Consider the following 27,434-nt stretch of genomic DNA (forward strand, 5'->3'; position numbering starts at 1 on the left):
AATTCAGAAAAGTTTTTTTTATGTATTTTTTTTTTACTTATTTTGGAAGAATTTTAATTGGTGATTTATTCACATATGTAAATCTAACAGCATGTTAAATTAGTTTTGTTGAAATAATCAGCTGTGATCTAGAGAAGAAATATAGAAAAAAAAGGACAGTCGTGTTTTGGCAAGACAAGAGGACAGTTGAGTCTGAGAGAGCGAGCTGGAAGTATTGGTAGAGAAATTTGTTATTATGTATTGCCTTACTCCTCAATTTCGATCAAGGAACAGAAGAAGGAATGCCCGGAAGAGGTTTGTTGAGAAGCTTCTCAGCTCGAAGCAGGTATCAAATAGTACAGTTTAGTTGTGCGAGGAACTTGGACCAGACTGCTGGTGTTAATTGATTAAAATTACTTTGAACGATAAAATGTTCTCCTAGCAGTGGCGTAACTAGAGTTTTAGGCCCATAAGCAAATTCTAACTACTGGGCCTCTACTAACATTTCTTTTATTTCAACTGTTTATACAAAGGAAAATTATTTTTTTAACTTAAAAGCAGAGAATGAAATAGGTATATTAAATGAAACATTTATACATATATATTTTAGGATTTTAAATTACATTTAAATACGAGGATTAAACGTTTAAAAGAAAACATTACAACATATCTGAATGTAAACAAAGTATAAAAAGTTATTTAAATGATTTATCGTCTAGATTTTGCAGCCGCAAATTTGTCGAGAGTCTTCGTGTTTAATTGACTTGCTTCTTTATTCTCAATAGCAATCAATGCTAAATATTTCAGACGAGAAACCAATAGATAAGGTTACGTGGACCATTATTTAATAGTGTTGGTTTGTGGTTATAATTAATTTTAAATAATAGAAGGTATTTGATCTTTAGAATAGCACCCCAGAGGCGTGGCCTAATTCGAAGTGATTCTGATTCGCTGTTACTATAGAACCCGCCATATTCAAATATAAATATAAAACTATTTCTTTATTTTATATTTACACTTAAATCTAGCGGGTTATATGGTAACAGTGAATCAGAATCACTTCGAATTATTTCTTTATTTCTTAATGGGGGGCTTCGCCCCCCACACCCCTGATTTTTTCTTAATGGGGGCTTCGCCCCCCATACCCCCTCCTAACCTACCTAATCACCCTCAATTTTTTTTTGTGTCACAAGATTCATTACAATAATTACACAGAACAACACAAAAGAAACTTACCTTATTCTGTGGAGTCCTTTTCCTGAGGAGGGTATACCTGTCGAACTCCAACCTCATTCACACTACACTCATGCTTTAATTTAAAAAAAAACTGCAAATTTAAAACGCTCATACTCATAAAGTTACAAAAAAACGGCACCTCAGGTCACATACAGAGCACTCGCGGGAACTATTAATACATTAAACAGGAAGCAGTTGCTAGGCAGTAAGTGTACTGCGCATGCGTGCGAAACATAAGCGTTACGAAATTCGCACAATCCGAAACAGTTCATTCGCGGGAAGTAGTTTACATTTTCACCGGTAGGTGCGCTGTACTTCCCACCCCCTAAAAATAAACAGGCCACGCCCCCGGGGCGCTATTCTATAGATTAGCCGATATTGGTAATTAATACTTCTAAACGAAATTTATAAAAAAAAACAAAACAAAAAGTTAATTAAATGTATTGAATTTTTGTATAATATAAATAGTAAATAAATCAATTTTTAAAGGGGCCCCCGGCTTTAGAGAGCCCGAAAGCGTTGCTTACCCGTAGCTACGCCACTGTTTCCTAGTTTTAGAAATATCTACAATAGGCAAAAAAAGTATTTGCACACCCTGTTATTTTAAGTTTTCATATAAAAAAAAATTCGCTTTTTACCCAAATTACGTTTATTTAACTTCTTAAATCAAGCACTATAAGATGATAAATATAAATATGCAAAAGAGTCAAATAAATTAAGTATAAAGAACATAATGTTATTTTATACTGCAAAAAAAGTATTTGCACACCTAGTTAAACATTGCAAAAACTAATTTGGTTGACCCATAACCAATCATAACTTTGTCCTTAATATTTAGTGTGCATCCCTTTAGCTTCAATTACGGCTTGTAACGCCTTGGCATTGATTCAACTAAATTTCTTGTCACCTCATCTGATAAATTGTTCCAGGAATCAACTAACACCTGTCTTAAGTGCTCCTTACTTGTAAGAGGTCTGGCGGACTTTCCTGTCCAGAATATGCCACAGATTTTCAATTGGGTTCAGGTCTGGTGATTGAGGTGGGTTTAGTAATCTTCTTGGGGCATTATAAAGGAGCCATTCTTTTGTAATGTTGGCCGTATGTTCTGGATGGTTATCCTGCTGGAAATGAAAATCGTTCTCCAAACCTAATTTTACAGCACTTGCCTTCAAGTTGCCTCGCAACACCTCCACCTAAGACCGAGCTGTCATTATGCCCTCAATAACTTCTAAATTACCCACCCCAGAATAAGCCATACTGCCCCAAACCAAGATATTTGCTCCTCCATGCTTAACAGTTTTTAATATAATTTTTGTATTCAAACCAGTATTATTTCTTCACCAGATTGTTATTATATTTTGTGGTTTAAAAACCTCAATCTTGCTTCCATCAGAAAAAAATAATTTTTTCCCGAGATTCTATAGGTTTTTTAACAAATTCTTTGGCGAACTCAAGATGTTTTTTCCTATTAACCTCACTAATATATGGCTTTTTTAAGGGTCGCCTGCCTCGTATACCTTTATTGTGAACGAAGTTTCTTATTGTTTGAGGTGTAACCGTCTTTCCTGAACAAGACGCCAGGTCATGCGCAAGTTTTTGAGCGCTGTGAGTTGGTTTCCTCAGCGCGTCTTTGACGACCTTCCTCCTCTCCCGTTCATTTAAGGCTCTTGGCCGACCTGTTCGCTGCTTATTTTCTGTTGTTCCTCTTTCAATGATATACCTCACTGTTGAAAACGATAAATTTACTTTATTTCCGATTTCTCTATTACTGTTTCCAGCACGATGTAATATAAGCACTTCCTGTCTCACACTCACAGGAATTTTTCTAGATTTTGGAGCCATCTCAATGCACTAGTTGAAAACACAATTAAAACTAATGAATCTAGTAAAGAGAGTATAGACAGTACCAAAAGTGACGTTAATCCTCTTTTGTTAAGGCATTTGTTTTATTTACATGTCAAGAGATCCCAAATTACACCTGTGCAAATACTTTTTTTGCAGTATAAAATAACATTATGTTCTTTATACTTAATTTATTTGACTCTTTTGCATATTTATATTTATCATCTTATAGTGTTTGATTTAAGAAGTTAAATAAACGTAATTTGGGTAAAAAAGTGAATTTTTTTTATATGAAACCTTAAAATAACAGGGTGTGCAAATACTTTTTTTGCCTATTGTATGTATTTGCTTATTTTGGTACTTTTCCGTTAGCCGGGCGCAAGCGAAAAACAGTATTGGGTAAAACTGTTTTCTTTACAATTCATTAATATTTGTTTATAGTTGAACTTGTTTTGCTTACTATTAATTAATATTTGTTTATAGTTGAACGTTTTCGACTTTTTTCCGTTGACTTGGCTCGCGTTTGGTTCACAATTGGCGACATTTGCGCCCGGCTAACGGAAAAGTACCCTTATTTTTTTTCCCTTTTGTGTATAGGAAGTGATTAAACCTTGAATAAACTTGCAAAGGAAGCCATCAATAGTGGGGAAATGACTAATTATAAATTACCACACACCAATATCAAGTGTACAATTGCAAAAACAGCACTATAAAAATGGCAGACAGATTAAAAGTAATGGTAATAAAGGGAGATTCTATAAAAGTATGGTAGATCAGTTACCTAGACAACCATGGTTTAAGGGAACTGGCACTAATAAATGGGTTGTTACGACAATAAGCAGGCTGAGAGCGAACCACGCGGTGTGCGGATCGTATCTACACAGGATCAACAAAAGGTCCTCTCCCTCTTTGCGTAGATTGCAATGAGGAGGAGGATTTCATATAATAATGATATGTCCACGTTATGTAGTAGAAAGGAAGCGAATGTTTGACGACTTATACAGATATTTAGATGCACCATTTCGCTACGAAGACATAATATTCTCCAACAACATCTATGTAGCAGAGCTAGCTAAGAAATATGAATGTATTTAAAAAATTATAGCCAATTAGAATGAATGGAAGAAAATGATTAGAGAAGGATTACGTGATTTTAATTTCGGTTAAACTATAAGGATGGCAGGAATATAGAGTACTGATCCATCCATTAGCTGTAGTTTATGTAAATAGTTGTATATAGTAGAGGGATGAATGTGTGAAGCGAATGTATTTATAAGTAAGAATGGAGAGTGAGAGATATTCTATTGATAAGCACCTAGACGATGCTGGCTGTATGGCGAAAGCCAATGCCAAAAAAAAAACCTTAAATGCTAATTTAATTTTATTTAGTTTGGACTGTTGGAAATCATTTGGAAAACAAACTATAAATTTTTTTTTGTTCACATGATGGCCATATTTTGTAAAGCCTAGGCTAATTGGTATTGTACTCTTTTTAGTTATTTTTTTTATTTCAGAGTTTAAATTGTAAAGGAGTCAATATTATAAACAGTTTCATTACCATGGATACAAAAATAAGTGGTTGCTAAGGGTTTCTCAAGTTGTTACTTTTTATTGTATATATATTTTTTTTAATCCTTATTTATTTTCATTTTCTTTTGGTTAATTTTTTTTGGGGGTGTGTGGCAACACTGTTTGAGAGAGTGTGTACGAGCTTCTTACTGTGTGTAATATGGCGTAGAATTAAAAAAGGTATATTGTGCATTTTCTATTTTGATTTATGAAGAGTTTTACTGTGTGTAACAAAAGGTTGTCTTTTGAGTTTTCTTGTGTTTTCCTTTTGTTCCCAAAAGGGAGGCAAGACAACAGGGGTTTCGTCGTATATCCCACATACAGTAAAAAACGACGTGTCACTCAACTTTTTTTTTTTTTGTATATTTTATCTTCTTTCTTAACCAACTCCCTTCTCCACTGTAGCTGGCGAGCACTAACTACTTCTATATGTTCTCGTGGTGCAGAGCGTAACAATAACAAGTCTTCCTTTGGAAGCATTAACCACATAAGTTATTAAATTTTATATTATAGTAAACGCTAGTGTGCATAATTCAGTGTTGTTGACGGAGGCGAAAGCATTATGTATTGGTATCCACGAAAAGAAAATAGAATCTGGTTTCAGAAAAAAATTGTTTTCAATAGCATCCAGCTTTTTACTAGTATCAATGATACATGCATTATAAGTTTTCAGTTTTCCAATGAAAATGGGCACATTATGCCCCTTTTCACATGAGAAAACTTCAATATTTTTACCTTGATCAACATGGTTATGAAAATTCTGTTTTATCACCTACCACAGAGTTCAACAAAAGATTATCATTTGTTTATAATCAAAATGGATGTATAGCTGACTTATTAACATTTTATACACACATTTTATTTTTGTTATCTTAGAAAAACTATCCTTTATTCCAGGACCACAGCGGCTTGAGTGAGTTCTTGCTAAGAGAAGTTGTGGAGAAAATGGGACGAGATTTGGACAATTATTTGGATGAAGTTAGTACAGGAAGATTAATATATCCTCCATTAATCTCAAGATCAGATAAGGATTCAGATTATCAAGATAATCCAATCCCAAGAGACCATGAATATCTACAGCACAGTACTCTACTTTCCGGACCTTTTTTGCAGCAACAAGGTATACATTTTTATTAAAATTTTCTCTTACATAGACGATGCACTATAATCTCCTTTGGTCTCAATGTACCAAAGATATCGTAGCGCAGTCTCTCGATTGCAACGCAATCGAATAACAGGTGAGAGGCCGTTTCTTCCTCTTCCTGGCACAATCTGCACACCGGTTCCGAGCTAATAAGCCCTAATTTGTGCAGATGCATTCTGAACCTTCCGTAACCAGGGTAATCTGATTGTTGCCCAAACCTAGAGTCACTTTGGTTTTTTGTTTACATAGCAAGGGCACATGACACTCTTGCTGTGTTTGACCCCAGGAAGCATCACCCAATTCTTTTCGTGTTCTCTCCAGATCCAGTCTCTGAGAGCCTCACGAACAGCACCTGTGGTGATCCCCAGGACAGGCTCCGGGCCAATGAAAGGAGTGTTGGCTCCATTCCTGGGCATAGATCAGCTACCTCATTCCCCTTAATCCCCACATGACCCGGCACCAATTCCAATCGGACTTTATTGTGCCGAGCCAGTAGTTCCAGGGCCTTTCTGCATTCCCAGACCAGGGAAGAGGTAATTCTGAAGGAGACAATGGCCTTCAGCGCGGCCTGGCTGTCCAAAAAGATGCGAACCTCCCTAATCCATAAGATTCATCCGCAGATTTTCCTCAGCACAGGTTTTAATAGCAAAGACTTCGGCCTGAAAGACGGTGGCATATCTCCCAAGAGGACTCTTAATGAGTACCTCAGGTTTAGCCCCATACACTCCAGTTCCGGTACCACAGGCCATCTTGCAGCCATCCGTAAACCACATGGCTCCCTTCTGGCACTGTTCAGTTTACCCTCCATTCAGTCCTCGATCTGAGGATCACCTGAAATGGAGTATCAAAACTTTATTTAGGACAGACACTGCCCCCAACCATGTCCATGACCGGCATAGAGTCGACCTTGTCTGTGATATCCATGTGTCCAATGGAGGAGCTAATGCGCCTCCAGTGTCCATTTCTCGTTAGTCTATACGCGCCAGTCCTTGTCTCCGCTTGAATAACAAACTGAAGCGGAGGCAACCCCAGCAGTACCTCCAGCGCAGCAGTAGCGGCACTACTAAAGGCCCCTGTAATCAACATACAGGCCAACCTTTGTGCTCTAGCAAGAGCCTTTATGGCCGTCTGTTGTTCAGTCTTCCTCCAACACACCACCGCTTCGTAGGTGATGATAGGTATGACTGTTCTTGTGTAGAGCCAGTGGGTCATATTTGGGCGAAGACCCCAAGTCTTTCCACAGGTCCTGGTTATGCCACATAAGGCCTGCTTAGCCTTAGGTGTGACTTTATCCAGATGTGCCTTCCAAGTAAGTCTAGAGTCCAAAATGACACCTAGATATTTAACTTCGCCTGACACATCCAGCATTTTATCGAAAAATTCAAGATTTCTGTAAATTTTTTAACTTAGGACGAGCAGGTGTTGGAATCGAAAGCTGGAAAGGTGGACCATGTTCTCGTCTACCAGATTGCAATGACTTAGTTAATATGTGCGTTCTTTATAGCTCACAAAGCATAAAAATAAATTTTAAAAATATTTTAACGTTTGTATATACAATGTATCAGCTTTGACCAACATGCTGCCTGTCGCAACATTTCACTGACCCAATTTCAACAAACTTAAAAGTTAATAATAATTCTATGAAAAGAAAGTAAACAAAATACTGTTTCTATATTTCTTCTTTTTTTTTTCCAAGTATTGCCGAAATTTCCGAAATTTTAGATGCCACGTTTTGAACAGGATTTGAGGTCACCCAGAAAATATTTGTGTACATTCTATATTGTAAAGTTTTTGTTCTTTTACTTAAAACTTTAACTAATGACTGCCACTAGTTAATTTAATAAGTGTGGGTTCGATAAATAATAAAACTCGCTAAACTTATAAGTAGTAATTCGATTTATTAACACATTAACATTACTAACATTAACATTTACTAACAACTGCCGCTATTCATTACATTTACCATTTACAACAGTTTACTGTTACTTACTCACTACGTAACACCACAAATCTGACTGCAACTGTGTCTGCCTCACGCCAACTGCGACTGCCCCACTCCAACTCCGACTGTCTCACTCCCACCTGCGACTCACTGACTGGGAAAACACACACTGCCCCCACTCCAACTGGGGCCGCTCCCTCGGCTTTTATACAGTGAACCGTTATAGGCTCCGGTCACTAAACTCCCAGAACAATCTAGCCCTTTCTTCTCCGGCTCAGGTAAAGTCTGGCCTTTTGTTTACACAGTGGTGGACCGTTATAGAATTCTATAACTTCGGTCGCTCAACTCCCAGAACAATCCCAGGCCTTTCTTCTCTGGCTCAGGTGAACTTCGTTACAATATGCTTAGGTAAAGTAATAAAAAGTGACTATAGAATGAGATAATTCTGTACATAGCTAACAATATTTTTTTTAAAGCTGAAATTCAGAAAGTTGTAATGTACAGAAAATAATTAAATTTGACTAGCAAATTTCAAATTATTCGAAGGAGATTGAAGCAAAGGCCTAAAAAGTTGTCAATATCCATTTATTGAAATTGTTCAATAAGTTATTGGCAGTATGTACAAGCATGTGCAGTTTATTTAATGTAAAGTTACTTTGTAAAATGTCTTCTGGATTAAGCCAGTTTATACAATTGTTATCATTCTACACCTTTTATAAATTATCCATTGCGAAAAGTAGGTTAATAAAATAATATCGTGCAGATTGGGTTAACAGTTTTACGTTTTCAAATTACAATAATCATTAAGCCTAAAAATATCCGCTTGATGTTTAATATTAAAGGAATAAAAAAAATTATAGGCAATTTAATAAAATAACTATACATTAAATAAAACTGAAGGATTTCATACTCTGCCGATAATATTTACCCATTATGAGGAAGAATCTTTTAAAAAAAGACTTGTTGGAAGATGTGAGATAAAATTAAATGAAGGAAGTTACACAAAGCTGCAGAGAGTATGGATGCTGAAGTTCAAGATGAATCTAAAGAAGAGTGGCTGGTATTGCAATGTTACAGAAGTTTACCACTTCTGAAGAACGTGAAGATGCAACTGATTTAAGATGAAACTATTGTAGTTCGACTCACAAATGGTACATAAAGTAACATCTTTTGCGACAATAAATAATTTTACTTTTCGTTGAGTGGTCTTTTGTTTATTTTGACATTAGTCTTCGACAACACGAGAATCTTTTTATTCTTCTCATTCTACCTTCTATAGCTAGGCAGGCTAGCATTGAATAAAACAAAAACTCTTTGGTTATCACATCAACTGATTAGGATCTCCCTTTTATTTCTGTGCCTTGTAGTATTCCATCATCTCCAGGATTAAACAATTGTGATGAATCCTTTAATTTTTTTTTTATCGTAATCTTAAGTAAACTGTTCAACTATTACTTCATAGTTCCAGGTTCATATTATCTCTGATGTAAAGAAAATTGTTGCAGTGTTTTATAAATGAGAATTTTGGCTGGGAATTTGAATCTTTTAACATGTGAATAAGAGTGTTTTGAAATTGATTTTGAACAGTTTATTAAGTGGAATTGCGATGCGAGATTTCATATTAAATAAAAATAATTTATAATAACAGATTTTGTCTATGTTTCAGAACTTTAAGCTGCTTTTTTTTTCTTTTTTTTTTTTTTTTTTTTTAAAAAAAAAAAAGACAACTTATTTTGCTAAAATTTGGATGAAAAGTTATATTAAGATTTAAAAAAGTTGTAAAGTATAGCCAGTCAGGGTGAATTGAGGAAAACTCAAGAACTACTAGAATTGTATCTTCGGTGAAGAAGGACCTGATTGTTTGCCTGAACAGAATTCCCTGTACAAAACATTGAATGGTATATGAGCAAACAAAAATATATGCATATACATAAAACTTAGTTTGATTCTATGTCCCCACAATGATGAACGATTCTAATTCAGATTGTGTGACAGGAGAATGAGAGCACATGATTTGGATAACTGGCAGCGATTTTCATGGGCGGAGGCCAGAAATCCGGACGGCGATGATGAAACTGGATTCCTGGAGAAGGAGTGATTGAATATCTAGGAAGATTAAATCATATTCCTGTTCAAAAAAAAAAATTTCTAACGTGAAACTGAAGTCTGAAAACTTTTTTTAAATTTGGAATAAGCAATTCTATCATTATAACGTGATAAGGTGATATGTCGGAACCGTAACTACCACTGGAGAGTTTCTTTTAAAGAATGATTATAGTTGCGGTCCCCAAACCATCCTCAATAACAATATTTTTGAGAAAGCGTTTTGAATAAAATAGGAAGGTATTTGTGCGTAAATAGCAAAATTAAACTGCGATTTCAGTACTTCCTTTTAAGAGGAGCAAGAAAAATAAACTGCGATTACAGTACTTCTCCCAAAAAGGCAAAGATTTTGAATCGAACGACATCAACTCATTGATGTAAATCGGTTCACTCATTGATAATTTTAACGATTGCAGTACTTCCTCTTAGTAGAGGTGTAAGAGCATAATGGCAATTCACAGCTACGTAGAGGAGCTTTAATCACTTCTTCGTGCTAAATTTTATCAAAATCTGACTAAGCTTTATAGAAATATTGGTAATAATAGTTTTAGAAAGGGCCTTATTTGGGTAGGGCAAACTCCCCTTCTTATGACTTTTAAAGTACAAATCTGTACAAAATTTCGATTCGAATGACATTTCATTCATGAAAATAGGTTCCCGCGGTGATAATTTGAAATGATTGCCATACTTCCCCTTAATAGGTGTAAGAGCAGAACGTCGCTTTAATGGTACGTAGGGGGGCCCTAACCCTTTCATTCTGCCAAATTTTATTAAAATCAAGCTAAGATTTACAGAGTTATTACGTTATTAGTAATAATAATTTTGGAGGGAGCTCCACATAAATGGGGCTAACCCCTCCACCATTCGATGTACTGCGTCGGGATCCCAAAAGGCACATCTACATAGAATTCCGAATCGAATGAAACCTCATTCATGAAAATCGGTTCGCGCGTTTAGGCGCTACGTTGTTTACAAAAAAGGTAACAATAACAACTACAAGAACATGAACATTTTTTGAAAATGAGTTTTTGCTCATTTTCAGCAACTTTTTTCTCGAAATCTATTTAATCTATGTTGTTGCAACAAAATTACAGTTATAAAGAAGGATTTGCCCGATATTTTAAAGAAAATTTGGGAATTTTAACTTCAATAGAAAAAGAGAAAAAAATTGTCAACTGGTGTTTTTCAACGTTACGCTTTTTCGTGCAGTTTTTGGCGATCAACCCTTATACATACTGTCCTACCGGACAGTTTTAATTAAACAAATATTTTATACATGAAAATGGCCAGCGTAAGGGTCTGTGATATCTAATAGATTCTAAAAAATATGATACTAGAAGTATGAATGAATTGTTGGGTACTTGCTGATTTGTGTACCTTTTGGTGTTTAATTTACCCTTGTACTTAACTTTTAAAACTGTAAGTTTTTGTTAAGGAGATTTTTGTATCTTTTGGTTAGTCTTACATTTTTTTTTGAATACCTTGGTTGGAACAAATTTATACATCCAATGATTTTTTAATAAATATATGGGTATCGAGAATAATTAGTGGGAAGACCTAGGATGAAAAAAACTGACACAAGTTATGTGGAACGGTAACTAATTGATGGGAAGAACTTGAAGAGTGCAAAAATTATGTGGAATTAAGTGATGAAAAATAACAACCTATTAAGAGGGATAATGGAAAGAAAATTGCAATTACCAGTGCCTTACAGGGTTATTAGGAATAATAATTTTGGAGGGGGCTACATACATGGGGCTAACTCCTCTCCCATTCAATATACAGCATAAAATTCCGAATCGAATGACACCTCATTCATGAAAATCGGTCCGCGCGTTTAGGCGCTACGTTGTTTACAAAAAAGGTAACAAGAAGAAGAAGATTTTCTGAAAATGCCGTTTTTGCCCATTTTCAACAACGTATTTCTCGAAATTTATTAAATCAATGTTTTTGCAAAAAAAAAAAAAAAAAAAAAAATTACAGTTATAATGGAGGATTTGCCCTATATTTTAAAGAAAATTTGGGAATTTTATCTTTTACAGAAAAAAAAATTGTCAAAGTTGGGAGTTTTTTTATATGTTACGCTTTTTTGCGCACTTTTTGACGATCAAACCTACTTGACAATTTTAATAATAATATGTTAATAATAATATATATATATAGGGAAGGGATTAGCTATGCGGTTAGCATACTGGACTCCCACGCGGAGGTCCCGGGTTCGAATCCAGCAGCTGACCCTTAGATTTTCTCTTCCTAGGAACTTCTTACAGCTCACTCTCCGGTGATGGACAGTGTTGTCTGTAACGAGAGAACACTGTCCGGAGGCCGGCAGTGCACTGGAAAAAGCTCCGGGCGCTAATAACCTCAGCTGTTGATGCGCAAAAAAAAAAAAAAAAAAATAATAATAATAAATAATACATTTCCTTTTATTATTTTAATAAAGACTGTTTCGTACAATGTAATGGAGCCAAATTAAAAGAAATATTATCACTGTTAACCTTACTGTCTCAGCATTCCTTAATGCGTCACAACTTGCTGGTGGTGCAGGTGTCTCTCTAACGTACCATTTCACCCATTGTAAGTAGGGGCATATGAAAGTATACATGCTCATGACATCTTTATCACCACAAGATGGAGATGTGTCGCGTCCTACGCATTGCTCAAGATGTACAATTGTATTTGCAATACCGACAAGTTTACCATCACAAATCAGTGGACCACCAAAATCACCATAACATATACTATCACCATCAATTAATGCTAAACAGATATTTCTAATATATGGATAACAATGACAAGCAGATTTACCATGCCTTGCATCTACTTTTTTTGCACTTAATTTGCGCCTGGTTTGACCAAAACGATAACTAATACATTCCCTATTCAATGCTCTGTAATCTTGCGGCCAAGTTGTTCCTTCTATTTCAATATTTTTCACCGTTTTATTAAATTTAACTGGAGTTTTAAACTTTACTAGTGCTATGTCATTAGTATTTATGTGTTGATGATAATAAGGATGGTAGATTATTTCTTCAATTGGTAAAGTATTTTTTTTTGAAAACTGCTTTATATCTGTTATACCATAAGCGATAAATTTATTATCAGATTTTGCAAAACATTGGCATGATGTTAGCGCCCATCGTCTATGTACAAGTATGGCCATGCAATCTATATGTGGTCCATCATGTGTGACTTGCACTACTGCCAGTACAAATGGTGCTTCAGTAATCGACATATTCACCCCATCTTTATCGAAAGCGCGTATTATTGGAAAAAATAAAAAAATATTTACTAAACATGTTGAAATAATGTTCATTACTTAGTGCACTACATTGAAATAGGTATAAAAAAAAAAAAAATAATAATAAGTGCTTAATAATTTAACTTATTTCTCGAACATATGACGTAAAAAATAAATTATTACATAATTTTTTTTATTTATCCTTTTAATGTAATTCACACCTGTACCCACAATAGGGTACAATAGGTAAATGCGATAAATGTATAAATAATTAACGTGTCAGACGTGAATGACGGTCATCCAGTGATGGCCGCCATTAGTTACCCAGTTGGTCACGGGGCCAACGGCGCCTCAGCCGTCTTCGAGGATTGGAGGGTAAAGTAGTTGTAGACAAGTTTGGAGCTAAAGGGTTGGGATGAAATGAGAGATTTTGATGAAAAGTGTTAAATCGGATTATGGTTCGGAGATGAGTGGAATTTGGAGATCTGTATGTATTGTGTGGTTGCTAACATAGAATGGAACGTCTACTATATGGCGGAGTATTTTGGATTGGAGTGTTTGTACTCTATTGATGTTGGATTTTTTAGCTGTTCCATAAAGTTCGAGTCCGTAAGTCCATATTGGTGTAAGAAGAGCTGTATAGAGTCGTCGTTTGTCCTATAGTGAGAGTTTTGATTGTTTGTCAAGTAGTCTGGCTAGAAGTTTGTATCGTTTGTTTAGTGCGGTACGTTTAAGTCTCGTATGGGGGTTCCAGGTAAGTCTCTTGTCTAGGTACATTCCAAGGTACCGCACATGATCGGCTGGTGGGATAGGTGTATGATGTAAGAAGACAGGTGGTGGAGTTTGACGTTTGAGTGTGAAGACTATGTATTTAGATTTAGTTGGGTTAATTTTTATACGCCAGTTTTCTAACCAAGGTTCTATTGTGTGAAGGTGGGACTGTAGAGAGCGTACTGCGAGGATAGGGTCAGAGTGTGTGGAGAGAATGGCAGTGTCATCAGCGAAGGTGTAAATAGAGGTTTTAAGGTTAGAAGGTAAGTCGGCAGTGTAGATTGTGTAAAGTAGAGGAGCTAAGACACTTCCCTGTGGCACACCAGCAAGGACAGGATAGATGGAAGAGTGAGTTGTGCCTTGAAGAACTTGAAAGAATCTGTCAGAGAGATAAGAGCTGAGTATGAGGTAATAAGTGCTAGGAAGGATGCGTTTGAGTTTCCATAGTAGACCTTCGTGCCAGACTTGGTCGAAGGCTTGCGATACATCGAGGAATACTCCAGCGCAGTATTGTTTTCGCTCGAGTGAAGAAGCGATGGTGTCTACAACACGATGGGCCTGCTGGATCGTCGAGTCGCAGCTTCTGAACCCAAACTGATGGTCCGGTATAATTCCGAGAGATTCTGTAATTTCGCGGAGGCGTGGTAACAGAAGTCTCTCGAATATTTTGCTCAAGAGAGGCAGTAGGTTTATCGGTCGATAAGAAGAAGGTAGTTGAGTCGGTTTGTTGGGCTTAGGTATCATTGGAACTGTAGAAAATTTCCAGAGTATAGGGTAGTAAGTAGTTCTGAGAATAGAGTTGTAAATGGTAGTGAGGAAGACTATTGCTTTTTTGGATAGTTGGAGTAGGATGTTGGCAGTAATTAGATCGTAGAGATAGATTCTACCGGGGGAATTGGCTATTCAGCCTACGCCACCGCGACACCCCAAGGATCTATTGTGGCACTAGCTTTTTTGACTTCAGTGCACAAATAATTAGATCGTAACCAGGGCTCTTTTTTTTATTGAGATTAATAATGACTTGCTTGACTTGGGTGGGTGTGAATGGTTTTGGAGGCATAGAAAGAGGTAGAGGTATGTCTAAGTCCCTAATAACGTCTTGAGTATGTTGCGAGTTGAGAACATCAGGATGCGGAATGAAGACAGTTGAAAGGTGCGTTGCAAATAGTTCAGCTTTCTCCGAGTCACATTTAGCCCAGGAACCGTCAGTAGTACGAAGAGGAGAGGAGGTAGTTTGAAATTTTAGAATACGTCTAGTGGCAGCCCAAAGGGAGTTGTCTTCAGTAATCAGAGATTTGGTATATTCAGTGTATTGTTTGTTGTAGTATTTGTGGAGTTCTTTTTTAAGTTGGTTTGTCAGGTGATTAAGTTGTTGTTTATGAGATGGGTATTTTGTACGTTGCCAGAGAGATCTCGTTTGTCGTTTGTTAGTTATGAGTGTGCGCAAATAGAGAGGTAAGTTATAAGGTATGCGAGCAGGTCGTTTAGCGGTGCAGTTAGTTGTCGCTTGCCAGATACTCTGTTGGATGGTGGCAGTGAAGTGATCAACGGTATTGTCTAATTCTTGGGGTGTTTTGAGAGGTATTTTGAGGTCAATTTTCTTCTCGAAGTAAGTCTCTGAAGAAGTCCATTCTATAGGTCCGTTTATTAGCGTTGGTTTTGGTGGTCTAAGTTTGTGGTGGATGTCTATTGTGAAGATGACTGGACTATGATCAGAGGAGAGTTCATTTAAGGTGAATGTGTGAGTATGAAATGACGAGATATTAGAGCAGATGAAAAAGTCAAGCAAGTCAGGGAGTTTATTGGGAGCAGTCGGCCAGTATGTTGGTTGAGAAGGTGATATGTAAGAGAAGCTTGTTAGAGAGAGTGCATTGTAGAGTAGGCGTCCTCTTGGGTTTGCCACCCGACTACCCCAGCGAGGATGCTTCGCGTTGTAGTCCCCACCGCTTATAAACCGGAGGCCAAGAGACTGGAAGAAGGATAGAAATTGGTTTTGAAGAATTGTGTGATTAGGTGGACAGTACACTGAAGCAATGTTGTAGTGGAAGGGTTCACTTTGGAGAGAGATCACAGTAGATTGTATGTAGTTTGTGGCATTGTATGGAATGGGAAAGTGAGATAATGATTTTTTTATGAGAATAGCAGAGCCGCCATGTGCGGTACCATCAGGATGGTCAGATCTGTAGGTTTGGTAGCCAGTGATGTAGAAACGTGTTTTCTCAGTGAAGTGGGTCTCTGTTATAAGGGCAATGTCTATCCGTCTGTCGTGTAGGAGGATATCCAGCTCTTGTCTGTGGTTAGTTAGTCCGTTTGCATTCCATAATAATATAGTAAGAGAGGACTGAGTTAGAGGCATTATGGAGCGAGACGGGGAAGTAAAGTGTTGACAACGGTGGTGAGAAGAGTGACGAGAGGAGTAAGGAGCGATTTAAAGTCAGAAAGGAAAGAATTTAGCAATGTGGTAATGTCGGAAGGAGATGCTGACTGCTGAGGCGGCGGCGGACCCGCGACCACTCGGGCATAAGATGAACAATCGTTGACGGTGACTGAAATGTTGTTCCGTGGAAGGTTCCCTGATGAGGCCGAAGCAGCAGGTTGCTGAACAGACACAGCTACTCTGTTGAGGGCAGAGGGATGGTCGTAAACTGGCGGTCTTCTTCTTGAGCGTTGAAGTTCCCGGTGGACTATGCATCCTTTATAGTTTGCAGAATGTTCTCCGTTACAAAGAGCGCATTTAGGACGTTCTATGGTGAGCTTGCCACATTCTTGAGTGAAGTGCTCGCCAGCGCACTTGACACACCTTGGTCGATGCTGGCAGTAACTTTTGGTGTGACCATATTCTTGGCAACGTTTACATTGCACAATAAGCCGCTGTTTGTGAGGTTCCTCAACTGTTATTCTCGTGTAGCAAAGTAATTCTAGGTCAAAAATATCCTTGTTGTTATTATTTGGCTCGAGGTCAACGAAAAAATGTGGTAATGTTTGCTTTGTAACAGGATGAATAACTGGAGTGATACTGCGGGCAATATGCCCATGTTCCGCTAGTTCTTCTTTTATTAAATCGGGAGGTGTGCTTTGATGCAGATACCTTATTATTACCCGATATGCTTTCTCCTGTCCAAGTTGGTAGGTATGAAATTCTACTTTTTTCTCCCTGAGGTAGTGGATTATTTGTCTGTAACCCTCAACTGTTTTCGCATGTATAATTAAATCAGTTGCTCGAGTTTGGACCAATTAATTGTGTCAGTGCTTTACAGAGATCAGCGTACTTGGTTACGTTTTTTAAATGGTATTGGCGGTGGTTTTGGTATTTGCTGAGACTGAGTAGGTACAGATGCAGGCATTTCTTCTGGGGTAGCTAGGGGAGTGAACGGGTTGTTGGTGAGTATTCCTGGAGCTACTATTGTGTTTGGCATGGAATTTGGAGTTGCACTGTTAGGTTCGGAGTTTAGCTCAGGGAACAGAGTGGGTTTGCTTGCTAGGCTTGTTTTCGTAGTTGCTGCAGGCGGAGAATTTTTCTTTTTGTCTTTGGGTGGAGAGCTGTTAAGTTAAGTGAGATTGTTTTTTTTTTTGGTTGTTTTTGAACTTACAGAGGTAGTAGATAGGCTGGCGGGAGATAATTTGGAGTTAGATGTGTTGCTGAGAATCATCTTTAGAGTTGAGAATGGAGAATTGGAAGATAAATAAAGAGGGGTGAGAAATTGTCTTAGCACTTGGTTTTACACTCGGAAGGTCAAATACTTACAGAGCTGAAGGTTTTGTCACTATGAATGTTTTACACAAAAAAACTAAAAAAAAAACTATAATTATATTTACCTACATTGTTCTTGCACACCGTTGAACTGATTAAAAGTACTTTCGATTAATAATATACAATCATCTATTAACTCAATTTAAACTCTTTTATTCCTCAAGGAAGCATACTGGGCCCTTTCCTTTTTCTAATATACACTGCTGACTTACCTCTTTCTCAAAATACAATAGTTTCAACATTCGCTGATGATACTGCTATACTTTCATCTCACTCCGATCCGGTGCAAGCCAGTCAGAATATTCAAACTCACTTAAAGCTTCTCGAAACCTGGTTCCGAAAATGGAAAATTAAAATTAATGAACAAAAGTCAGTAAACATTACGTTTACTCTAAGAAAATCTGCGAGTCCACCAGTTCAACTGAACGGTGTAACGATTCCTCCAGCTGACGCAGTACGATACTTAGGACTGTACATTGACAAGAGACTCACCTGGAACCCACATACTCGACTGAAACGACAAGACGTGAACAGACGCTACAAGCTACTTAGTAGACTACTTGACCGCAGATCCAAACTTGACGTGAATCACAAACTGACTATTTACAAGACCCTGTTAAGACCCATATGGACATACGGAGCAGAAGTGTGGGCTCAACCAAACCCTCTAACTCCAAACGCCTACAGACATTACAATCCAAAATCCTAAGGAAAATCCTGAATGCTCCTTATTACATTTCTAACCTTACCATACACACTGACCTACACATCCCTTTTGTCACTAACCTAATAAAGTCTCGCTACCGCAACTTTCACAGCCTCCTAGCTCTCCATCCTAATCCTCTTGTCCAACAACTCTCCTCTCCTCACCTTCCCGACAATCCTCCTCGACGCTTGAAGCGAAAATGGCCTAGAGATCTGTTGTGACTAAATCATTGCGAAAGAGTTTTACCAGTGGATGATTGCTCTAATCATGTCATAACAAGTGAACTGAACCAGTAAGATCATGTTTACTTGGTGCAACAATTGTTGCAGTTGTAAATACACAAATAAAGTGAAAAAAAAAAAAAAAAAAAAAAAAAAAACTTAAATTGATTATTTAAGAGAGCAAAATCGAACAATTTCACTATCCAAAACGATCATGTATTACATAATTAAAAATAAAAATTATTATACATCTACGCTTGGTTAGATGGCGGCTCCACTCAAAATCTAAACTAACTGGTGGACACGGGACCTGCTGTAATAAGCGCTACATCTCCTCCATTTTAGGATCCACTGCTCCATTTGTATTCTATAACGCCGGTAAGGTGCTTGGATAACAGATTGAGAAGTCTTTATACCCAACAACGCTCCTTTCTGTGTTTTACACCAGTCGATTAGAATCCTGGAATGCTCGGGAGACCAGAAACTGTAACAGTATTCATTGCCCGCAAAAAATTGAGAACAGCACAAGTATTAATTAAGAATCGGATCTTACTATGAGATGGCAGCGCCATGGATGGTAGCCAGAAGTTTCTCCTAACTGACTAAATTAGCTGTCATTTCAATTTCAGGCCAGTTCCGCTTGATGCACAACTAACAGGATCAATAAAGGCACGTTCCCATCTTTGACAAAATAATTATAAATAATCTTAGGCCCAGTTGCCCAAACCTGTGTCCATTAGTGAATCATCCGTAGAAAAGGCGTAATTCGTGGCACTTGTAGCTGAACCAGGTTAAATGCCACAACCGGAAGCTTCACGGCAGCGAGCCCTGCGCAGGCAATGGTTAGACTAAGGCGGGTTGAGTAATTAAAAAAAAGAAAGAAAACGAAATAGGGTAGAAAGAAAGTGTCTTGTTCTAATGCATGGGTATGCCTAAGCTCCAGTGAACCCAACGTGGAAGTAGTATAGGCGAACTACCTAAATACTTGCTCCGGGTACCATGATGCTCATCATCAGGAGCTTCTTTACGTCGTTGCACTATTGTCGAATATCCTTTTTCTTGATTTTATTCATAAATTTCATGATCCATTAATTCTTCTCAACTAAGCTGTTAAGAACCAATAAGATCATTTCCTCACTTTCATTATTGTTTTTATTTCTAGATTCAAATGATAAAGCAACAAGCAGTCTTCAAAATATAAACGGAAACTCGGAATCTCAACAAACAGGTTCAAAACAAGACAATCTTCCAGCATATTGCAATCCCCCAAACCCTTGCCCGATTGGATATTCAGGTGAATTATTTAAATTGTACGTCTTTTTGTTATTAAAAGAATATAATAATTTGTTTTTCCTTAAAGTGGAAGACGGTTGTCTTGAGGATTTTGAGAATACTGCAGCATTCAGCAGAGAATACCAAGCTAGGCAGGACTGTATGTGCGATTCGGAACATATGTTTGATTGTACTAACCCGAGAAATTCTGATGGCATTACACAATCAGACTTAGATCGACTTGTGCAACAGTTTCATGTGAGTTTAAATTAACTTTTAATTTAAAAATTATTTACAGTATTGACAACAATCTATTGTGCTACTGATTATCTTACCCAGTATAGTAAAATTGAAAAATAGTTTCGCTTAATTAGTTCAATCACTGTGATTAATTCTGTACAAACATTTCACTTAGGTATTTAGAAAGTGTATGTAACGGCAAACGGTTATTCTGCAGATTCATAACTTTTTTTACATCAAAAAAATCATACAGTTCACTTATGCTAAAGATGCAGTTTGGCATTATAGTTTCAAATCTATCGTCCACATCCAAAATTAAATTAGACTACTGGATAGCTAAAGGATCAAAGAATTCATTATTACGATAAGCGAGGACTGTGACGCATCGAGCTCGGTGGAGGGGAATCGCCGCCATTTTGAGATCATTTTGCTGCGTATCGAGATTTGCAATTAGTATAACTTTTGACTCGGAGGAGCTACGATGTTCGTTTAAGTTTTAATCGTCAGCTGTTGTCACAATCTATCGATTGTGTATAAAACATTAGTGTAAAATAGTGACAGTGAATAAAATAAAGGTGTTAGAATAAAAAATATCAAAAATATATAATGTCGGCCTTTACGCGTCGAAAAGCCAAAACCAAATACAGAGATCGTATACGGTTGGGAAGGGCTTCTCAAGAACAATCGAATGGTAAAAGTCGCAAAGCCGGTGGAGTCGCCATATATCGCAACATCAATAGCTTCACTGATTGCAATAGAGTTAACATTGACATTTCGGAAATTTATTTGGAAATGAAAGACGCAAAAGCTGGTGATGTCTGTCTAGTAAACGTAAAGGCCAATGGCATCTTCAAATTCGAACTCGGGTGTGTGTATATCCATCCGGGCACAGCGTTAGCATAAATTAAACTCTTTATGTTACGATCCTTGTTAAAATATTCTAAAATTATACCCGATTACGAGCCTGATCTTGCTAAACCAATTATGATAGTTGGAGACTTTAATGTTGATGTCTCACAAAACCGCTCATTGCCCGACTTCATACTCAACGAGTTCAATTTGTCTTATATTGAAACTTCTCCAACAACGTTAGGTAATCCCTATATTGATTTAACGTTTACCAGAAATCTCAATGTATCTTGTATGCCATTTGTGTCGTACTTTTCATATCACAGACCTATAATTAATAAAGTTATATTGTAACATAGTAATTATTTGTTTCCTTGATTTCATCCTAAATACATAAATAAAAATATTTTATATAAAAAATATAATCCGTTACGTAAACGTTTTCACGTACAACATACGTCCGTGTCCATGGCACAGCCACATAGAGCTTTTTTGCTTTGTTTTCGTAAACCTGAACAATAGAATGTTCTTATTGTACATACTTATATTGTAGCAGAAACAAAGAAATTATCTGGTTCAAGATATTGTAATAAAAATTTTCATTTATTTTTTAAACTAAAAAATAATTCTACTCATCTCCACCGAAAAACACTATTACTTAAAAATTAATCTGTGATTTGGGAAATGGAGAATAAAATGTTTAATTAGAGGTTAAACACAAAATTATTTTCCGTTACAGTATTTTTTCATCTAACCTTAGGTATACAGGGTGAACCAGTAAGTATTGTCCACATGCCTACTGTGTGTAGTACATCTAAAGTGGAGTTCAATGACGTATTGGCCAACTTCATATTTTCCACTGTTCTTGAGTGACGTCACTTTAATTTTTTTTTCTAAAATCATTACTTTTTTCCAATAAAAAATGTTATTACTCAGAAAGTTTTAGTCCGAATTCGATTCTGATGACACGATTAGAAAGACAGATAAATTTTCTAAAAATTGATACCATTTGGAAGCATAAGTTCTTCTCCAAACAGCCTCTATCTTCCTCCGAATGCTGGAAAAATAAAAGTAATCGAAATTTTTAAGAAAACTCATTAGGCTCTTACGTGATCATTATCACACCTAGGTGCTGACACTTTTTATAAAAAGTTTCCTTGTTTAATGGGCTTTCAAACGGTGTATCATTTTCCAGGATTCCTTTTATCTTCGTATGAGAAATTACGTTTATTTTGCAAGAATATGTACGTGTTCACGAACACTCAACAGTGTTAGTTATCAAGTTGTTTAATTAATTGAAAACTCTTTTAGATGGACCAGTAGTCAATTTTTAAGGTAGATTGTCTTAAAATAAGGAAGTCAAAGGTTACGAATTGCTCTTAAAAAAAAAAAAAAAGTTAAGGTTTATTCACATTCTTTTCTTTTTAAGTTTTAGCGCTTAACAATATTGTAAATATGTTTAATTTGAAAATGGTGCAAGTCCATCTTAGGTTGAAATTATTTAACCGTACAGCAAAATTTAACTCCGGTTGCTGTATGGTGAAACAAATGTGATGGTTTAACATCTTGTCTTATCTATCTCTTTGATATTGGTAATCGGTGATTGTACAATATTTCATAAAATTTATTATTATTTAATAATAATAAGTACATCTTAATTTTGTGCTTCGATAATAACACCAACATCGGGAAATTTTAGTACTATTGGCAACACTCTGAAAAACTGTAAATTGTATAACATTCGACTTATGTATATTATCGACTATCAAGTAAGTTGTGTTGTTTTGTGCTCGGTGTACGAAAAAAGTTTCATTATTTGAAAATTAATAACGGATTGTGGTTTATTTTATAAAAAGAAAAAATGGCTGAAACCGATTACAACGGTAATTATAACTCTGATGCATCTGAAAGTGAATTTGGTAGGTAACAAAAATAAAATAAAAATACTTTTCTGGGTAATAACGCCATTTCAATAAAACCCTCATTGGCAAGTAATTTTATTATTTTTATTATGTTTGTAGAAATTAGACCCGATGACAATCGGTAATAAAAAAAGAATCTTGGAATCAGAATCTGAATACAAAGGCTATTCGGACCAAAATGATTCAAAAAAAGATGAAGAATTGTTGAACTATTGATTAGTATTTTGTTTTTATTGTTAAAAAAAGACTGATACGACTGAAATATTATCCATTTAAATCAACGACTACAATAATTCATTAATTTTGAAAATGAGGCAAGTCCAATTAGTTATAATAAATCTTTATTTTTCTTGGCCAGCACTATAAACACTATTGGATTATAAACTTACATTATCTAATACCACAAAATACAAAAAAAATATGTCTATTAATATTTACCAATATTTTTAAATTAATTGAAACGCAAAACCTTAAATATCTCGAAATAACAAAAAATGAACTTATCCCACTTTCAAAATAAACGGCACATATATTATTTTATTAAATAAATTGAATAAGTTCAACCAAAACGTATATAATTTCACAAAAATTATACGAAATAGAAAAATACATTTACAAATTCTGCAGTCACTGGCGCCAAAATTAGAAAACTTGAATTAGAAAAATTCTTCACTAAGAGTTTAAGCACAATTTTTTTTTATTTTGTGGGCTCATCCACTTATTGGCCATTATCGCCAAAAGCCCAAACTATTGTCCACAGCAGTACTCTCAACTAACATTAAATATGAATAGAAGTAATTAATTTTTAATATTGTTGCTAGTTAAGGTACTGCCAAGTTTTAATGTGCTGTTAGTCTGGTGTTTAACCATCATTAACATTCAAGATATGAGTAGTACCATCCAAATTCTTGCGTCTAAGTGCTTTCTATTTAATCTACTTATCCTAAACCTATTACAACATAGGCAGTGCTCATCTTTATATACCCACGGAGGCAGTACTTAATGTACTACTAAGGGAGACTATGTTGAAAAATAATAGCAGTTCCACCAAGGTAAGACACTTCTTTCTAGTACATTCCGAGAACTTTTCAAACCACCCTCGTAGTTGCCTTCTCGATATCTCGCCATGTTCAACACATTTAGTTACACCGAATCAAGCACACTCCTATTTATGGGTAAACTCTTCTATGAATTGTGGTACACAAATGTTGCTGGAGAAGATGTACCGAAAAGGTATTTCTAAATACTTGTATAAAATTATGGAGAATTTCCTATCTTTCTCTTATGAAACGTTGACTTATTATTATATTTTTGAGCTCTTCCTTGCACTCTATGCATTGCGGTGAAGATCTCTTATTGATTTTATGCAGATATAAGCCACAAATTGAGTGATCAGATCACAACCTACGTGGTAACAACTCTTATACTCTTAACCAGTCTTTTGAATCATGTTCGTTTGGGTAATTCGGGCATCATGCACTTAAAATACACACTTATAGTCTTAGATCTTATATTGGTTAAAGGTAACTTATAATCTTCCATTTCAGAATTTTTAGTGTCCTCTTACAAAACCAAAAGGGGTTCGTTCCTTTTTGAAGGGGCATAATAAGCTTCGAGACTAATGAGTGGATTTTATATTCAGAATAATTTTAGTATTCATAGTTTCATGTTTGTTGCAGGTGGAAGATGAACATAAAACTCTTGTCGCAAAGAAATACCACGAAAAAAAGGTAATTAACTAGAATAAATATGTATTTAATAGAGGATTTTTTTTACTCGCTCATCGAGCTGGAATAGTGTTTCTGAAATACCGTATTTGACGGCATATAAGACGCACTGGCATATAAGACACACCCTTATTTAGAAGGCCACACACAAGGAAAAAAAGTTTTTATGGGAATAATTTCCTAACCATTTCCGTTTCTCTATCTTGAATCCTCTTGAAGTAAGTTAACTCCAGTCTTCCAGTGGTCAAGCTAGATAATGACTAAACTGCATTGCTTTAATTTTTATAATTGACTAGTCTATTTTTGTGTTAATATTTGTGTTACGTTGTTAATTTTATATTTACCAGAGCAATTGGAAATTAGGGAACTACTTAATGTGTGTTAAAGAAATATAGTTTTGTTATACACTGGGAAAGCTAACTTTTAATGACATTTTTACTAATGCGTAGGGTAAGTGCAGAGACCGGAATCAGTAAACGAGTTGTTGGAATCGATTCCAACCCTGGAACTGATTCAAATCCAACGACTCCAAAGGTGGTCTCGTTCTGCCCATCACTACTATGTGCTACTCCCCGCTTCTCCGCACCGAGGGCGGAGCGAGCGCTACTAGTTTCGTTTACTTTTTGACGGGAACGGTGCGGTGTCGGAAGGAAACCATCCCAGTTCTCTCTTTTGAGCTATATTTTTGTTGGCAAAAATTTTAGTTAAACCTGATAAAATAATTATGGCAGATGTAGAAAAAGTTATGTGTCTAGACCTTTATCCGGGCTAAAAATAGCATTCAGTATTGAAAGTTAACCTGTGTCCTTCACGTATAAGACCCAGGTAACTTTTTTGAGACCTAATTTAGGGGAAAAAAAGTGCGTCTTATATGCCGTCAAATACTGTATTTTTCAATTTGAGTTCTTCATATATTTTGTATTCTTTTTCATAATTTTGTTTACTTTACAGTCCACTAACCCATATCTTCTGGGAGAAAAACTTCCAGTTGCTGCAAAGAAGGGCATTAATATTGGATACTAGGTAGACAAACTAAACATGCTGCAGAAACATCCAATTCTTGTTCACTGACCCTGGCGCTCTTATGGTTCATTACCAACAAAAATAAAACAAAACAAAAACATATTAGATTTTAGCTAAAATCCTAATGCCATTTGGCAAGATGTTTGTTCTTAGCGTAGTCTTTAAACATGAATGTTTAAAAAAATAAGGAATGTAAAATGACATTTTTTCTTCTTATAATTTTAAAAGGCAATGACTGATAGAAATAAATATGAGAAGGTAAATTATAGGCCCTCGTAGAGGGAAAATACTAGGGCCTATATTTAGAATGAATTTACCGATGGTCTTTTATCTTGTCAATGTTCTAAGAAATAATCTATGTGTGTGTGTTATTAAAAAATAATAATAATAACAAGTTTGTTCACTGTTTTTTTCTTAATGTAATCCTTTTAGATAGAAAGAAAATTATGACAAAACTACCACATATACAATATTTAATTAAACAAGCATATCAACTTAAATAATAATTGTTGAAAGTTAAAACATTCCAATGACAATTTATTTGTAAAAAATGAAATGTTTTACCCGCCTGTTGCATAATTTTAGGCACTAAAAGTTCGAAAATCAAGAAATAAGAAAATTACGAACTTTTAGAATTTATGTGAACAACAGGCAGGTATTGAAAACATTCATTTTGGAAAAAAAAAAATACTTGTTTGTCCGGCATAAATTGTTTGACAATATAAGTGACATGTAAATGACATAAGACTGAAAATATCAAGGTAACAAGCAACCCCTCCGAAATAAAATTCAGCCTGATGTCATTTAAGAATAAAAATCAAAATCTGAAAATTGTGTTATGTCGTAAAAAACTAAAAAAAAAAAAATAAATGATACAAACTAAAGATATACCTAGACTAAAAAACTATCTACTACAAACAAGTGCATAATATATATGGTAAAGTATATTATGCATTTGTAATTAAAAAGTTTTCTTTTATTTAATTATATTAGTTTTGTATTGTACCTGCCTAGGTAAAGAGGTTCACCTAAGCAGGTAAAAAAGTTTAATGCTCTCTTAAAATTTGTATTATTAAAATGCACGCCATATTTTTAAAATTATATTTTTCTAATTTTAAAATCAAATCAAAGTTATGTTTATATATTATTTGTGTATTTTAAAAAGCTTCCTATTAAATCTAGATTGCTTTCTTCTCGAAACAAATAAATGACAGCCAGATTGTCATCAATGATGAAGGGATTTCCACACAAACACAATAAAAGAAAAAGAAGATATATATAGACATATATATATAAATTATTAAAATCATATTTATTATATTTCATTGCACTTTAAATAAATAAAATTTAATAAATAATCAAGGCTAATTACTCATTTAATGTATTCAATTCAAAAGTAAATGTATTGATCTCGTTAGGTGTTTTTAGACAAAATTAAAAAAAATAAAAATAATTCTCTCATGTTAATGTTATTAATTAATACTTTCATTAGAACTTTTCTTCATTAAACAAAAGATTAGTGTTTATCAGATATGAAGCATTATCACGAAATTATTTCTATTTTAAAAATTTTTATGTATTAAAAAATAATAAATTCATGAATGGAATTTAAAATTAACAAACAAAAACAAAAATATATATTTATCCTGGCAATATACATTTATTTTGCATATCATTAACTCAGAAAAAATGATGTAATAAAGTTAATAAAAGAAGTTACCAAAACTAAATTCGCTCCTTCATGATTTCAGCTTTAAAAGAAATTTATTTTATTTATCATTTCAATTCTTTGCATTCCATTAGTTTCTAATCTTTACTGATGGGAATTTTTATTAAGTTAGAAATAATAGATCACAAGAAGGTGCAAAGTATAAGTGTAAGGCGCTGAATAGATTT

General features: G+C 35.4%; 2 protein-coding genes across 3 annotated transcripts in view; one reads left to right on the top strand and one right to left on the bottom strand.

Moving 5' to 3' along the window:
- Positions 1-26,445, top strand: part of 7B2 (Secretogranin_V domain-containing protein 7B2) — a 91,472-nt gene extending 65,027 nt beyond the window's left edge. Inside the window, exons 1-6 of one of the 2 annotated variants that reach the window (XM_074133477.1) lie at positions 168-325; positions 5,524-5,746; positions 19,668-19,799; positions 19,866-20,035; positions 24,468-24,518; positions 25,467-26,445. In XM_074133477.1, the coding sequence (XP_073989578.1) occupies positions 236-325; positions 5,524-5,746; positions 19,668-19,799; positions 19,866-20,035; positions 24,468-24,518; positions 25,467-25,538 (738 nt within the window). In that variant the 5' untranslated portion in view covers positions 168-235 and the 3' untranslated portion in view covers positions 25,539-26,445. Of the gene's footprint in view, positions 1-167; positions 326-5,523; positions 5,747-19,667; positions 19,800-19,865; positions 20,036-24,467; positions 24,519-25,466 lie in introns of those variants that run through there. The other variant, XM_074133478.1, reaches the window with a different exon arrangement.
- Positions 12,238-13,291, bottom strand: LOC141457010 (trypsin-like). Its single transcript, XM_074133475.1, has one exon. The coding sequence runs from the start codon at positions 13,129-13,131 to the stop codon at positions 12,250-12,252; it is 882 nt and encodes a 293-aa protein (XP_073989576.1). The 5' UTR covers positions 13,132-13,291; the 3' UTR covers positions 12,238-12,249.
- Positions 26,446-27,434: the final 989 nt, after the last annotated feature.

The sequence above is a fragment of the Rhodnius prolixus genome, unplaced genomic scaffold (genome assembly GCF_049639745.1).
Source record: "Rhodnius prolixus isolate KJV_2025 unplaced genomic scaffold, Rpr scaffold_10, whole genome shotgun sequence".
Taxonomy (NCBI): domain Eukaryota; kingdom Metazoa; phylum Arthropoda; class Insecta; order Hemiptera; family Reduviidae; genus Rhodnius; species Rhodnius prolixus.

Coding starts and splice junctions, on each gene's coding strand:
- LOC141457010 (XM_074133475.1), bottom strand. CDS start 13,131: ATGAACATTATTTCAACATGTTTAGTAAATATTTTTTTATTTTTTCCA.